General features: G+C 43.0%; 1 protein-coding gene across 1 annotated transcript; it reads right to left on the bottom strand.

Moving 5' to 3' along the window:
• Positions 1-11,456: 11,456 nt before the first annotated feature.
• Positions 11,457-15,919, bottom strand: LOC124148909 (GPI-linked NAD(P)(+)--arginine ADP-ribosyltransferase 1-like). The gene is made up of 4 exons (XM_046520165.2): positions 15,836-15,919; positions 13,379-13,435; positions 12,932-12,957; positions 11,457-12,423 (listed from the first exon to the last, which is right to left on the bottom strand). The coding sequence occupies exons 2-4, from the start codon at positions 13,422-13,424 to the stop codon at positions 11,617-11,619; spliced, it is 879 nt and encodes a 292-aa protein (XP_046376121.2). The 5' UTR covers positions 13,425-13,435; positions 15,836-15,919; the 3' UTR covers positions 11,457-11,616.

Genomic DNA, 15,919 nt, shown 5'->3' with positions numbered 1-15,919 from the left:
TTGAAGTGTTTCTGATTTTTTAAACTGGACTGGTTTGAGGACTGCTACATAAGGGGGTGAGGTGTTTGTCATAATCAGGTTTGGGTTGGACAAACCTGTGATTGATATTATGACCACAATCGCTCTCCATCGGGATACCACCGTGATTTAATTGGAATAATGTTCATAGCCTGTTGTATGAGGTGACTAACGGGATCAGGTGGTCAGGCTCGCTGACTTGGTTAATGCATGTCATCGGTCCCAATTGCGTGGACCGTGAAGATCCAGGGTAGAATAGGTCTTCAGCAACCCATGCTTGCCGTTAAAGGTGACTATGCTTGTCGTAAGAGCCGACTAACGGGATTGGGTGGTCAGGCTCGCTGACTTGGTTGATGCATGTCATCGGTCCCAATTGCGTGGATCCATGCTCATGATATTAATCACTGGATTGTCTGGTCCAGACTCGATTATTTACAGACCGCCGTCATATAGCTGGAATATTGCTGAGTGCGGCGTACAACAACAAACCAACCAAACCAATCGTGTGGATTGATGCTCATGATATTGATCACTGGATTGTCTGGTCCAGACTCGATTATTTACAGACCGCCGTCATATAGCTGGAATATTGCTGAGTGCACCTTTAAACAACAAACCAACCAAACCAATCATAGTGTGTTAAAACAACTCAATCACTCACCCCTCTACGATGTCCACCATCCAAGGTAATGAGCTTGACCATATTTGCCTTGTGGTATATAGTAACAGGAAGAATGCTGATGCGTGTTAAGCAATGCCCATTGAGTGATACAAGAAACAAAATGGGACGACAATCGACCTGGTGCTTTAACTGTAATAGCTCAGGGAAAATGTACTTGTTTACACTGAACTTTGGGGTAGGGCGAGCGTTCTTTCAAGATCAAGGGCACCCAGTGTACTTTAACCTGCGACAAAGTACATGTACACTATATGATTTTCGTCATAATTGGCTGGCACCAGGACACTGTTCAAAAGTTCACCCCCAACCCCACCACCACCATTATATGGCCAAATATTGTCAACCATCTCTCGTACTGTGGGCTTCACCAAAATATATCAAGCACCCATGATTGTTCTAGGGCGTTGGTGGATTCGGAATTGTGTTTGTCTCTGAACACAGGCATGAACAATCCCAATCTCATTAAAATCAGATCTTCGTTTTCGCTACCGCTAAACACGTCAGAACGAACTTTCGCGAATTTTGACGGACCAATGAAATGACTGACAAGAAATCGACATTAGCCAATAAGAAGGCAGCTTTCTCGAGCTTTACGACACTAGTTTCAAACTGGCGACTACGCTTCGAAACAAATTGACGTATTCTCGATTAAAAAAAAAAAAAATGATAAGAAGAACATTCTGGAATGGCTTTTGGATGGCCTAGATTGTATGGATAAAATCATAAAACCCGTAACTGTCGTTTGGAATACCGTGTAACTGTTAAATATTTCGTGGTTGCATGATTAGAAAACACATTCCGACTGTCATTCTCATGATCTGGTAAGCGACGCTCTGATTGGTTGGATGAAAGGTCTTTCTGACCTGACCCTTAATGGGATGTCCTCTGATCTTGTTAGCATTGCGAGAACTAAGATCTGATTTTAATGAGATTGGAACAATCCTTGCAAAGTTAATAAAGGTAAATAAAACCGACGGCTGTTGTTCTTCCTCCACCATGGTCGTCCCACGGCGACGCCATATCGCTTGCCAGAACGTCGAGTCACGTTAACGTTGGTTTGCATGTCTTGTATGGCAAACAACTTGGTAAACACAGTACTTCCTGGCTTGCAAGTGCTGCAGTCTGCTACCACGAGTGACTGAAGACACTCAACTCACAATAACCAGCTACACTTCTGGAATGTTTCGAGCCATGTAATAACTGAAGCAAATTATTATCAATTCATACAAAAACTTCACATGTTTTTAAAATTTCTTTTTATAGCAGTATGGATTCATGGATAATCACACACTGAACAGATAACAAAATGTTACTTAGCCATAACCATAAACACCAATCTTTCTGTTTTTTTAAATATTTTAACATGTCTGAAAGTACGTCTCTTAACAAAAGGGGGCAGACAATTAGGTGGAACAGCCACCGTCAATTGACCCTCATCAGGGATTTTGATTTTATTACCCACTTGGTGAAGACACAAGTGTAGTGGTAAGATACTTAATCCGTACGTAACACGTGTGTAGTACAAGGTTGACATCGTTTTATTCGCTTTGATTGGATAACCGCGTGACCTCTGTCACACCGGGACGACTTTTTTCATTCATAAAAAACACGAGACGTCATTCATTTTGCAAGGCAGAACTGAGACAATCTCATAAAAGCGAGAGATATGTCTACATATCCATTTACAATGTAAGATCATCTTATTTTGAGGGTCCCCATGAGCGTGACGCACCCGACCACTTTCCCATCTTTCAACGTAAAAAGATAAGCGTGGTGAAATGAAGTCAGTTTAGATATCTAGACTTACTTGGGATGTTCCGGTTGTGCCATCGGTGTCCCCTTTGAAGCGTATTTTCCGGCGCTGTTTCGGGAGTCGTTCGTTCACGACTGCTCGACCAGATCACTAAACGTGAACATTTCCGATACAAATCATTCGAAAACTCCGTAGAAGTGTGCCTGACTTCTGATTATGTGGCCAAAAACATCCCAAATGTGAACAATAACATTCCCTATCTCTAGCGTAAAGCGCTGTGAGAAGATGACGGTTGTCTTTTCTTATTCCGGTGGTAACCTTGCCCTTCGATCGTTCGAAGCTGTCACTGACATGCAAGCAGACTTGAGATTGTTGATTTTCACGTCTTCAGTATAGGGTGTAGGGCTGGGACGAGTCCAAATTTACTACCCGGGTACCCATCCCCCTATTACCCGACCCTACCCGGGTACCCATTGTATACGTAGGTCTCAAGAGATACAAAATGTCCGACTGGGAAATTGTTTTTACCACAGCAATTGCAAAACATATTTAGATACATGTATTAAACAATCTGGTCATTCATACACTGAAGTTGAATTAAGTTATATCTTTATTCAACCATATGAAAAATCAGAAGGAATGGGTGCATAGTCAGAAAGAAATGCGAACATTAGTGACATGTAGTGTAACCATAGAGTTCTAGATATTTTTTGGGCTAACCACGGGTCCGGGTAGTCCTGTAGGTACCCGGGTCCTACTTAGTACCCATCCGACCCGAGTACCCGAGTAACCCGTCCCAGCCCAAATAGGGTACGTGGTACAGTTAAGATGAATATCATTGGCGAACCCTCTTCCAAAATGGTACGGACATGATATAAATTCAGCTGATAGATCAAGAAACCCGAACCATTATGATATCACAGTCGGGACCCCGGCAGTGCGAGTGACCGGCTGTTGGTCCGATATTCAAAGCGCGGCGCTGATATATGTGACTTTTCAAATTTTCTTATAAGTGTCCTGCGTACCAACAACATGGTGCTTGGATTACCATATAAGTTGAAGAATGTCTTCCAAAAGGACCTTTAGCGTCGGTCCTGTTACGTTTGCAAACACAACTGCAGGCGCATGTTATTAATGCGTATGCATAGAAATGTCAACAATGCCCATATTTGGGCATATATCAATATTCATGCACAACCAGATTTTGCAACCGGTTTCAGTTTGGTCTGACAACGAACGAAAATTGTTATGTATTTACACTTAAATATATATTTAACGTGGCTAATAAATAAAATACCACACTCATTCTCGTATTGTATTATTTTTACGATGCCATAGAAAGTCCGCTCGTTTCGTAAAAACGGTATCCAACGAGAATGAATGTAGTATTCTCTATTTGCAGCACATTTAACTTTTTAAGAATTAATGCAATGCCTTATTTCAGATTTTATTCTGAACCCATCTCCAATAAAACACAAGGTTAATCTTACATTCTGCATCGTAGAAAAGTAACAGTCTGCTCTAGCCCACTTTCAGATAGGGGTAGTCGAAAACAAGGTGCTTTTCAGCGTGAAAACGGCATTAGTAAATTATTCATTCTAGAGTGCTTTTGTGTCCATTTTATCTTACGTCGCCTGGCGCCGTGCTTTACTTGTTATGGGGTTGAGAATGAGTGAGTGAGTTGGGTTTAACGCCGCTTTTAGCAGTATTCCAGTTATATCGCGGCGTGTCAGCTTAATGTGGGAGGAAAGCCCGAAGTGATGTATGTCTCAGACGTTTACCACTTCGGTGAAACCCAAGAGCACGGGTATGGTGCTGACAAACCTAGAAACATAATCGGTGCGAACCGGGTTTCGAACCAACAATCATAGGTTTCTGGCGTATCCAAGGGACGCAACTCTGCACAGCGAATCGCGGCGCCTTAGACGACTTGGCCACCCAGGCCCCCTATGGGGTTGAGGAAAGTGCATGGGCCATGGGGATGAGTAATCGTTGGAAAGATATGTAACCAAACTTTTAAAAGAAACTTTATCTTTGCCTCAATGTGTTAATTGATATGCGTACATGGAAATATTTGTTAACAAAGCAACAATCATAACAGGGAGCCACGTCCTGTCCTAGACTGGTTTATCTGCTCTAGAGCGCATGCGCTCCACGCCTGCAGCCGCGAGGAGGCGATCGGCAGGGTACCAGTCTAGCTCTGTCGGACGTATTTCCACATGCAGCATTTCACGCGGTGAAACGTTGACCCATTTCCGTGAAGCGGGTCTGTCTGTCGAGAGGGACAGAAACAGGCCCACAGCATATCGCTATGCTGGAAACGCTGAAAACTGAAATGAAGCATCTTCTCGTACCTGATTCTGAAGGTACCCCAAGCAAATTAAAAATACAACTTGTTTTACCATAAATTCTGGGTTACGCTTTTCGATTTATGACAGTATAGGTACTTGAATCAACAGGTAGGTATGCTACAATAATTCTTTGCCCCGTGTTAATCATGTGGATCAAAGTTATCTTGTTAGGCTATTTTAGGATTTGTATCAGGTGAGGTGAAATGGGGTTTAACGTCGCGTCAAAGATTATTGCACTTATATAGCGACGTGCATGTACGTGTGTGTTTGTGTGGCTGCTTTTACTAGTCCGGACTGATGCCGATTTATAGTACTAGCACACTGCGATACCATGCCGCATTTTAACATGAATACCCCACTAAGAGACAGTATAATGACTCCGAGCCGACCAGTCCTTGTTTTAGCCCCTTAACGCCGAGCGCCAGACAGGGTAACAACAAGTACCATCTTTTAACGTCTTTTGGTATGACGCGGTCGGGGATCGAACCCGGGACCTATACGCTCTCCGGGCGGACGCTCTACCACTAGATTACGGTGGCTGTCGGCTATTTTAGGATTTGTATCAATGTATCACCTTTGTGTGATGAATATGTTCTGAACTATTACTACGTCAATGCGCATGCACTCGGACGCATGCGTCTTCGTGCTTTAACTATACAACATGGCAGGGCAACATATACTTCATAACACATCTTATTTCTGAAGTACTAGTAACTCGTAGGATAATCGATTCTTAACTATGTCATAGAAATGATCGAAAGCAACCATATCGATCTTGAAAAGGCTCGACTGGTATATGAAAAGAAGAAACTTGATGTGAGGCCTCTAAACACGATTTTGAACTTAAGAAAATGGACAGGAAAGTGGAACTAAAATCAGCCGACCGAGACCACCAGATCAGAATGTTTCAAATGATCCTAGACAAGCGCCCTTAGTTTCCCCGTCCAGGGCCAAATGCATTTGATGGCCCAGGTGCACCCACACAGAAAAGTTGCCAACCTTACAACTCACACAGTCAACAGGGTATGCAGACAGCTCCAAGAAGAAACATAGACGACTCAGTGGAGGATGAAACAAACAAACAAACAAACTATACTGTAGCATTGGTGTCTGATGTTTGTTTCCCATCGTATGTTTAAAACAGATGCTATATTTGCGAAGATAACATTTTTCTATTTGAAAATTTCAGATTAAATTTCAATCTAATTGTCCACCTGTTGTCTGTGTTCATTGAACACCCTGTGATATATGGCTTCGCAGACGTTGATACACACTGTTGACCTGACTATTCCAAACAGGTTACCGATAGTTGGGTACTCCACTGCTGTGGCCAAGAAGGACACAGCTACTGCAATGCAATGTTCAAGGTGGTCAAAGTTTCTCTGACGTTTAATGAACGGCGCAAATCTGGCTCCAATTGTAGGCAGATGACTTGGAACATGGCTTGAGACATCCTGAAATCTTCAAGCCATTGATCTTCATCAAATGTTTTTAAAACAATATCGAACCACCGACTTCTGCTTCTTTCTTTCATCCTGATTAATCTTTCTCGTAGAAAAGACGAGCTTATTGCAAGAGCATTAAACGTTGCCTCTCTATAGTTAAACTAATCAAACCAAACCATTTGTTAACGGTCTAGACAAAAACTTACCACGCTCTATGGAAACGCTGTTTTGTTACAGATCCTTGGCGTTTGGTCTCTTACAATGCCTTATTCATTAGGTTCGTGGGTTTGTTGTTTTACGCAGCGCTCAGCAATATTCTAGCTATATGACGGCGGTCTGTAAATAATCGAGTCTGGACCAGACAATCCAGCATCGATCCACGCGATTGGGATACCATGACATGTATCAACCAAGTCAGCGAGTTTGACCACCCGTCCCGTTAGTCTCCTCTTACGAAAAGCATAGTCACCTTTTACAGCAAGCATGGGCTGCAGCAGATCTATTCTAAGCCGGATCGTCACGGGCCAGACAGGGTAACAACAAGTACCATCTTTAACGTCTTTTGGTATGACACGGCCGGGGATCGAACCCCGGAGCTTCCGCTCTCTGGGCGGACGCTGTACCACTAGACCACGGAGGCGATCCCCAGCTTGTATAGGGTGTTGTCATATTGAAAGGTAATGCCTGGGCCATGACGACGCAAAAACGATAGAACAACAGGGCAGATAATCTCGTCGCGGTAGCGCTGTCCTTTGACATTTCCTTCTACCACTATCAAACGGGTCCTCTGTCATGCTGTAATCCCACCCCATACCATAACGCTGCCGCCCCCGAACCGATCTTCTTCCATGACACAATGATTTACGTAACGTTCACCTCGACGTCGATACATTCGAATCCGTCCATCGCTGTGGCTGAGGTGAAACCGAGACTCGTCAGAGAATAGTCAGTTTAACATGAATACCCCACTCAGGCACAGTATACTGACTCCCAGCCGACCAGTCCTTGTTTTAGCCCCTTAATGCCGAGCGCCAGACAGGGTAACAACAAGTACCATCCTTAACGTCTTTTGGTATGACGCGGCCGGGGATCGAACCCCGCAGCTTCCGCTCTCCGGGCAGACGCTCTACCACTAGGCCACGGAGGCGGTCCACAACTTGTATATGGTGGGTGATTTGGGGTTAACAGTATTCCAGTTATATCACGGCGTGTCAGCTTAATGTAGCAGGAAAGCCCGAAGTGATGCAGGTCTCAGACGTTTACCACTTCGGTGAAACCCAAGAGCACGGATATGGTGCTGACAAACCTAGGAACATAATCGGGGCGAACCGGGATTCGAACCCACAATCATAGGTTTCTGGCGTGCCCAAGGGACGCAACTCGGCACAGCGAATCGCGGCGCTTAGACGCGAACTTGTATAGAGGTTGAATTTTGATTTAAGGGAAGCATATATCCCACAGAAATACCTGCGTTTGCCAAATTTGTATTCATGTAAATCCCTGTTGAATTCTAATGATGGAAAAATAATTCTTAGGTTAGCACTATTTGTTCCATGAACTTTGCCGGAGCAAGGACTTTTTGTATCGTGACGTCACTTTGTAAAATAATTGTGAACATTATCTGAACTGATGTATTGTACTCACTGATATTATATCTTAGTTCTCTTGTTTGGTAAATGGCCCGGGGCGGTCGGGTAGCCTAGTTGTTAAAGCGTTCGCACGCCACGCTGAAGACCCGGGTTCGATTCCCGACATGTGTGAAGCCCATTTCTGGTGTCCCCCGCCGTGATATTGCTGGAATATTGCTAAAAACGGCGTAAAACCACACTCACTCACTCATTGTATGTGGGCCGAAGACCTTTAGTCCAAAAACCAACTTAATGACCTTGAAGGGGCGGTCGGGTAGCCTAGTGGTTTAAGCGTTAGCTCGTCACGCCGAAGACCCGGGTTCGATTCCCGACATGGGTACAATGTGTGAAGCCCACTTCTGGTGTCCCCCGCCGTGATATTGCTGGAATATTGCTAAAAACGGCGTAAAACCACACTCACTCATTGTAGGCCTTTAGTACAACAAAACAACTTAATGACCTTGAACAAGCGACTTGATCTTACATAGCGCAGTTCTGATTCTCGGGGAAAGATGTGTGCAATACCGAGCCTGTCGGGGCCTGTTTACTGACTGATAAGACGTAACTAAGGCTCGATAGGCATAACAGAAGCTTGATAGATTACGAGGGGTGGGCCTGCTTACAGTCTGCATTTGAACCAGATACACGACCAGGCAGTACATTTCTGCAGGCGTCTCTAGGCACACAGCAGGTGCAATTGACATAACTTTAGTATTCAATCTTACACGAGATTAAACCCTAATTTAAACTGTCTACACCGCACATGGCCACATACACGTGTGCACATCACTGTGTTCACCACACATGACCACATACACGTGTGCACATCACTGTGTTTACCAAATATGACCACATACACGTGTACACATCGCTGTGTTACCACAAATGACCACATACACGTGTACACATCACTGTGTTCACCACATATGACCACATACACGTGTACACATCACTGTGTTCACCTCACATGCCCACATACACGTGTACACATCGCTGTGTTAACCTCACATGACCACATACACGTGTACACATCACTGTGTTCACCTCACATGACCACATACACGTGTACACATCACTGTGTTCACCTCACATGACCACATACACGTGTACACATCACTGTGTTCACCTCACATGACCACATACACGTGTGCACATCACTGTGTTCACCTCACTTGGCCACATACACGTGTACACATCACTGTGTTCACTACACATGGCCACATACACATGTACACATCACTGTGTTCACCTCACATGACCACATACACGTGTACACATCACTGTGTTCAACAATTATGACCACATACACGTGTACACATCACTGTGTTACCACAAATGACCACATACACGTGTTCACATCACTGTGTTAACCTCACATGGCCACATACACGTGTACACATCACTGTGTTCACCTCACATGGCCACATACACGTGTACACATCACTGTGTTCACCTCACATGGCCACATACACGTGTACACATCACTGTGTTCACCTCACATGGCCACATACACATGTACATATCACAGCGTTCAACACACATGACAAATACACGTGTACACATCACTGTGTTCACCTCACATGGCCACATACACGTGTAAACATCACTGTGTTCACCTCACATGGCCACATACATGTGTACACATCACTGTGTTCACCACACATGACCACATACACGTGTACACATCGCTGTGTTCACCTCACATGGCCACATACACGTGTACACATCACTGTGTTAACCTCACATGGCCACATACACTTGTACACATCACTGTGTTCACCTCACATGACCACATACACGTGTACACATCACTGTGTTCACCACACATGACCACATACACGTGTACACATCACTGTGTTCACCTCACATGACCACATACACTTGTACACATCACTGTGTTCACCACACATGACCACATAAACGTGTTCACATCACTGTGTTCACCTCACATCGCCACATACATGTGTACACATCATTGTGTTCACCTCACATCGCCACATACATGTGTACACATCACTGTGTTCACCTCACATCGCCACATACATGTGTACACATCACTTTGATGATCTCACATGGCCACATACATGTGTACACATAACTTTGATCATCTCACATGGCCACATACATGTGTACACATAACTTTGATCATCTCACATGTCCACATACATGTGTACACATCACCTTGATCATCTCACATGGCCACATACACGCGTAAACATCACTGTGTTCACCTCTCGTGGCCACACACACGTGTACACACCAATGTGTTATTATGCCACGAAAATGATGAACAAGCTGAACAAGATGATATTGATGATGCAGATTTTATTTCTCTGAATAGGTATGGTTATATATATCGATAATCACAATAATCAACAAAGCAATGATTGGTTCTACTTAAGTGAGTGAGTATGTTTTTACGCCGCTTTTAGCAATATTCCAGCAATATGACGGCAAATGTGAACGAAGACTGGATGGCGTTAGCTCGTTATCAACACTCGAGTGCGTGAATTCACATTTCTTTCATTGACCAAACAGCTTTGAGAATAGAGAATAGAGAATTCTATGCACATGTAGAAAAAATGGTATTTAAAAAATCATAACAATTGATAACTCGAACCTTGTCGGTAATTTCTGCTCATTGTATAACGGTTTTAGAAGCACAATACCCGTTATTATTGTGTGTTGTATGTTCTGTAGAGTAAGAATCCTGCATTCCCTTCACGAAATCCAGAACTGTCTTGACAATCATGTGCTTCGTTGTCACAGTTGATTTGTCAATCACATTTGCTGTTAATGTTTGCTGGAACTAAATTCATATGAGCACAGTGACACAATTGAGCTCATGTCAAAATCAGTTCTTAACAAGGACATAGACTACAGGATAGACACCAAGGACAGTCCAGTGCATCAGCAGCGGCATGCCTCCATTAAATCCCTGCCTGCAGCACTGACACAACCCCCATGTGTCAACGCTTCCACACTTCTCCCCGATACTTTCCAGGTCGATGAGCAGACCTTTGTCATCTATTCTGACAGTGGTGACTTTGAAACTTTCATGAGGGGGAATAAGAACATCAGCTTCCGAAGTATACAATGAAAAGCCCGAGATGTCAGCTCCAAACGTAACTCCCCTCAGACGAATCAATGTTCCTTTGGCGCCTCTAAAACTTTCAGCTACCGAAGGTCTGGTAGAGGTTGAGGTGTTCCCTGGAAGACGCAGAGCAGTCCTTTGTTTTGCCGAGAAAATCTTCCCAGCACCTCTATACAGATATACCGCGAGGGTTTGCTTCACGCGAATCTTCCCGATGGCGGAAATCAAGAGGAAGTGAAACACTTGGAAAGATGTGTCATATTTGGAGGTATCGCTCTCTCTCAGTATTCTGTTGAATTCGCTATACACAGGTGTTGTGTATACCATTGCTGCTAGAGAGTCCTCATCCGTCAGGCCGAATGTTTCCCCCGCTAGGACTTTGTTATGTGGTGAACGCAGTGATCTGTGCACATGTGGAACTGGTGGTATTGGAAAGTCAGAACAATCGACACCTCGGACCTTGTCGGTCATTCATGCACATAATTAACATTGTAATTTCTGTAGACATATAAGAAAATTTCAGAATTGTCTTGACAATCATTTGCTTCGTGTACACGGTGAATTATCCATCGCATTTAGTATCAATTATGTGCTGCTACTTAATTTAAATCAGCACAGTGCCATAATGCGAAGTAATGCACCTGAAAATCAATTAACAATGACAAAGACTGCAAGAGGGACGACAAGGACAACCCAGCCCATCTGCAGTGGCACGTCTCCATTAAGTGGCTGTCTGCAGCACCGGCACGGCCCTCCTGTGTAGCGACGTCTACGGAGGTCATGGTTGACGGCTCCACACTTCTGCCCGATACTTTCCAGGTAGATGAGCGGGCCTTTGCCATCTGTGCTGACATTAGTGACTTTGAAACTTTCATAAGGGGGAATCAGGATTTCAGATTCTTTCGTAAGTACTGAGAAGCCCGAAATATCAGCTCCAAACATAACGCCCTTTAAACGAATCAATGTTCCCTTGTTGCCTCTAAAGATAGTACTATTAGCTACCGAAATGTTGGTTGAGGTTGATGTATACCCTGGAAGACGAAGCTCAGTCCCCTGTGCTGCGAAAAAAATAATGTTGACACCTCTGTACAGATATTCCGCGAGGGTTTGCTTCACGCGAATCTTCTCAATGGCGGAAATCAAGAGGAAGTGAAACACTTGGAAAGATGTGACGTATTTAGAGGTATCGCCCTCTCTCAGTATTCTGTTGAATTCTCCATACACAGCGTTTGTCGTGTATATCATTACAGCCAGGGATTCCTCATCAGTCATTCCGAAAGTTTTCCCCCGTGCAAGGACTGTAGCACGTTTCCTGGAAGTTTGTTGGTAAGCGTGTTTAAAGTTACTGTACTTGTTGACGACGTCCATCAGGGTCGTATTGAGCTGCCTGTATTCTGCTTCAGTAATAGAAGCATATATGCTTTTACTTGTTGCGGCTAGAGGAAGTCCTGACTCCTGAAAGAATATTGAATTAATGTTTGAATTTGAATATTTCATATCTGCTTAATGTACTTATTCAGGTCGAATAACACCTTTGATGAGAATATCTGCTAAACGTGCTCACGACAAAACTAGGGCGGAATCCCATCAGTGGCCTCCTCCCCCTATACCACATATATAGCAACGTGCATGCACGTGTGTGTGTGTGCGTGTGTGCGTGTGTGTGCGTGTGTGCGTGTGTGTGTGTGTGTGATAGTGCTCGCTCACTGAGATACCATGTCGCGGTTTATCATGAATACCTGACTCAGACACAGTATACTGAGTGCGAAGGGACTAGACAAGGTAACAAGAAGAACCATCTTTTGGTATGACGCGACGGCGGATCGAACCCCGGACCTTCCGCTCTCCAGGCGGACGCTCTACCACTAGACCACAGAGGCGGTCTTTATCTTTATAGATAAATAAGACGTAATATAGGACACACATGTTTCACTCATCTTCAACTTTATACACAAATACTTACAGCAGTGGAACACAGATGAAATCCACCTGAAGATAAAACAATGAAATCCTTGTAAGTACTTGCAGTTTTACGAATCTAAACCACAATCACTCCAACACAAAACTTCTGTACACATTAACCGATTAAGGGTCCAAGTGAAACAGTCAATGAAAACCTTTATTTCTTAAATGTTTCGATGTAGATCCTTGTACCCCCAACCCGGAGGACAATGTACAGACACCCTCCCAAGCCTTTCCCCACCTAACTCCGCTTTTATTGCATGGACAATTTACAGCCATTCCCCACCACTACTCCAAAACCTAAGGAATTCTGATTTTAATCTGACATCGAACTTTTGAACTGTTTCCTGGCTATGATTTGGTATTTAGTGTCCAGTCAAATGTTTCTCCTTAAAAACGAAGCGTTCGGGTTTAACGGGTAGCGCGGAGAGAGTCAGAGGCATCTTACCAATGAGAACCAGAAGCACGTGGGTGGCATGGAAGTCATTGGCCATGATGATCACTTCTGAAATAACAAAAGCATCAGGATCAATGTCACATATATTTCGTTAATAACACCATTGAATTTAACTTGCCGCATAAAGCTTAAGAACTAAGTAATAATGTTTTGTAGGTAGGAAGGGGTATAAATCTACATGCCACAAAGGCAACAGCAGATCCAAAATGGACGACTAAACGAAGGTGCCACAATAATTCGTTGTGCAAAAAAGACGTTGGCTGTTGAATACAGATTTTGTTGGAATATATAATGTCTGAAACTTGTTCACTTCGTTCAGGGCGGTGGGGTAGCCTAGTGGTTTAAGCCTCCGCTCGTCACGCCGAAGACCCAGGTTCGATTCCTGACATGGGTACAATGTGTGAAGCCCATTACTGGTGTCCCCCGCCGTGATATTGCTGGAATATTGCTAAAAGCTGCGTAAAACCATACTCACTGACTGATTTCGTTCAGGGCTTTGTAAACGGAAATATGGTTAATTTGAAACTAAATAGAAGCATGACATGAGGTTTGGTATCCCCTTTCTACATACAGTCAACATCTCAATGACGGACACAATATAGCTGGAATACTGACGATGTGACAGCAATATTTAACTCACTCACTCACTCAAGGGCTGCAAGGGCTGATATGGACTGACCACATTGCGATGCGTTCCTTTTATTATAGTCCTGGGCCCCGTTTCACAAAGCGATCTTAGTTCTACGTTGATCGTAAGCCTATAATAAAGAATGGGAGTTACGACCAACTTAGCGCTCAGTTCGCTTTGTGAAACAAGTTCCAACATCCATGACTGTGGAATATATATTTTTAGGTGATATTTTTTTACTAAAACCCTAGTCAAATCAAGATCCAATTAACAAAGTCTAGTTTGCTTTGGTATCTCCTTTCTATATACAGTCAACGTCTCAATGCCGGTACCAATTTAGCCGGAATATTGACAATGTGACAGCAATATTTAACTCACTCACTCAATGTTGGGTTAGCAAGGGCTTCAAGGGCTGATATGGATTGACCACATTGCGATTCGTTCCTTTTATTATGGTCCTGCACCATGACTGTGGAATTTATATTTTTTAAGTGATATTTTTTTACTAAGACCCTAGACAAATCTAGATAAAATTAACCAAGTCCAGTTTATTTGATTCCACATATGAAACAGCAGAAGAGGAAAGGTTCTTTCGAAAATATATTTTGATTATTTTAAAGACATGTTTTCACTGACTTAGTGTTAGTCTTTGAAAACAGCAGAAGAGGAAAGGTTCTTTCGAAATTATTTTATTATTATTTTAAAGACATGTTTTCATTGACTAAGTGTTAGTCTACTTTTATTACTGATTAATAATGTTTAATGCGACGACACACAATACTCACTTACTAGATCACTCATGATTCACGCAATGAGTGAGTGAGTATGGTTTTACGCCGCTTTTAGCATTATTCCAGCAATATTCACGCAATGCATGAACTGATGAACGCCGCTTTGCAGTTAAAATTCATAGCTTGTTTCATTCTTAAAGTACTTCCAGCCACACACATGAGGACATTCATCAATGCATCAAAATTAATATGTTTCTTATCATGTTATTAAATGGACATGAAATAATAAATGATTGTGTTTGTTGTTGTGTTAAGGAACGCTCGTTCCAGCCATAATACGACGGCATTCTGAATACAAGCGCTAGTTCAGAGCTGAAGAAACAGACATTGTTCCCTATTTCAATTCTCCAAATCATAATGCCGCCAGTTCTAAATTTGCTCATTTGGGTCATAAAAGGCTGTTTACTGAGACGGTGTTTATCTCTTAGTGATGTTGACCATATGGCTTCCAGTATACGATAAACACATAGGGTAGTAGATGTTATGTTGGGCTTTATTCCTTTTCTTTTGTACTTCATGCACGTCAAATAGAATAAATGGCAAGACTGGTTACCCATGTCAAATTATGTTCTCTACACCAGATGCATGTTTGTTGTTTAACGCTGTACTCAGCAATATTCCAACTATATGACGGCAGTCTGTAAATAGTCTGGCCAGACAATTCAGTGATTGATATCATGACCAAAGATCCAAGCAATGGGGGACACGATGACCTGCATCAACCAAGTCAGCGAGCCTTACAGAATCATACTCAGAAAATATGGTATGAACTCAAAGTTGTTTGCTCTCATAGATATTAAAGAAGAATATATATGATGTGAACAGTTCATATGGTGTGCTCATTTAATGATACCTGCAATTGAATGTGTTTGACCATGTAGGCCAGTCAAACCAGAATAACAGTAAGTGTCAAGACAGGGATGTGATCAGCAAAACAACTGATCATATCACATCACCAAATAGTTATAGACCTGTCTTCTCCCGGGTAAGTTAGCTCATAAGAAATAATGTATAGAAACATATATTTACCTCACTGAAATGTTTTGTGTGGACACCGAATCGTTCCCAGAGAGTGGCCTGTTGAACAAGCGACGAGAGATTATATAGTGAAGG

This window comes from Haliotis rufescens, unplaced genomic scaffold (genome assembly GCF_023055435.1).
Source record: "Haliotis rufescens isolate VD_foot unplaced genomic scaffold, xgHalRufe1.0.p SCAF_18, whole genome shotgun sequence".
Taxonomy (NCBI): Eukaryota; Metazoa; Mollusca; class Gastropoda; order Lepetellida; family Haliotidae; genus Haliotis; species Haliotis rufescens.
Note: the sequence above shows the minus strand (reverse complement) of the source record. Positions and strands in the feature narration are given on the sequence as shown.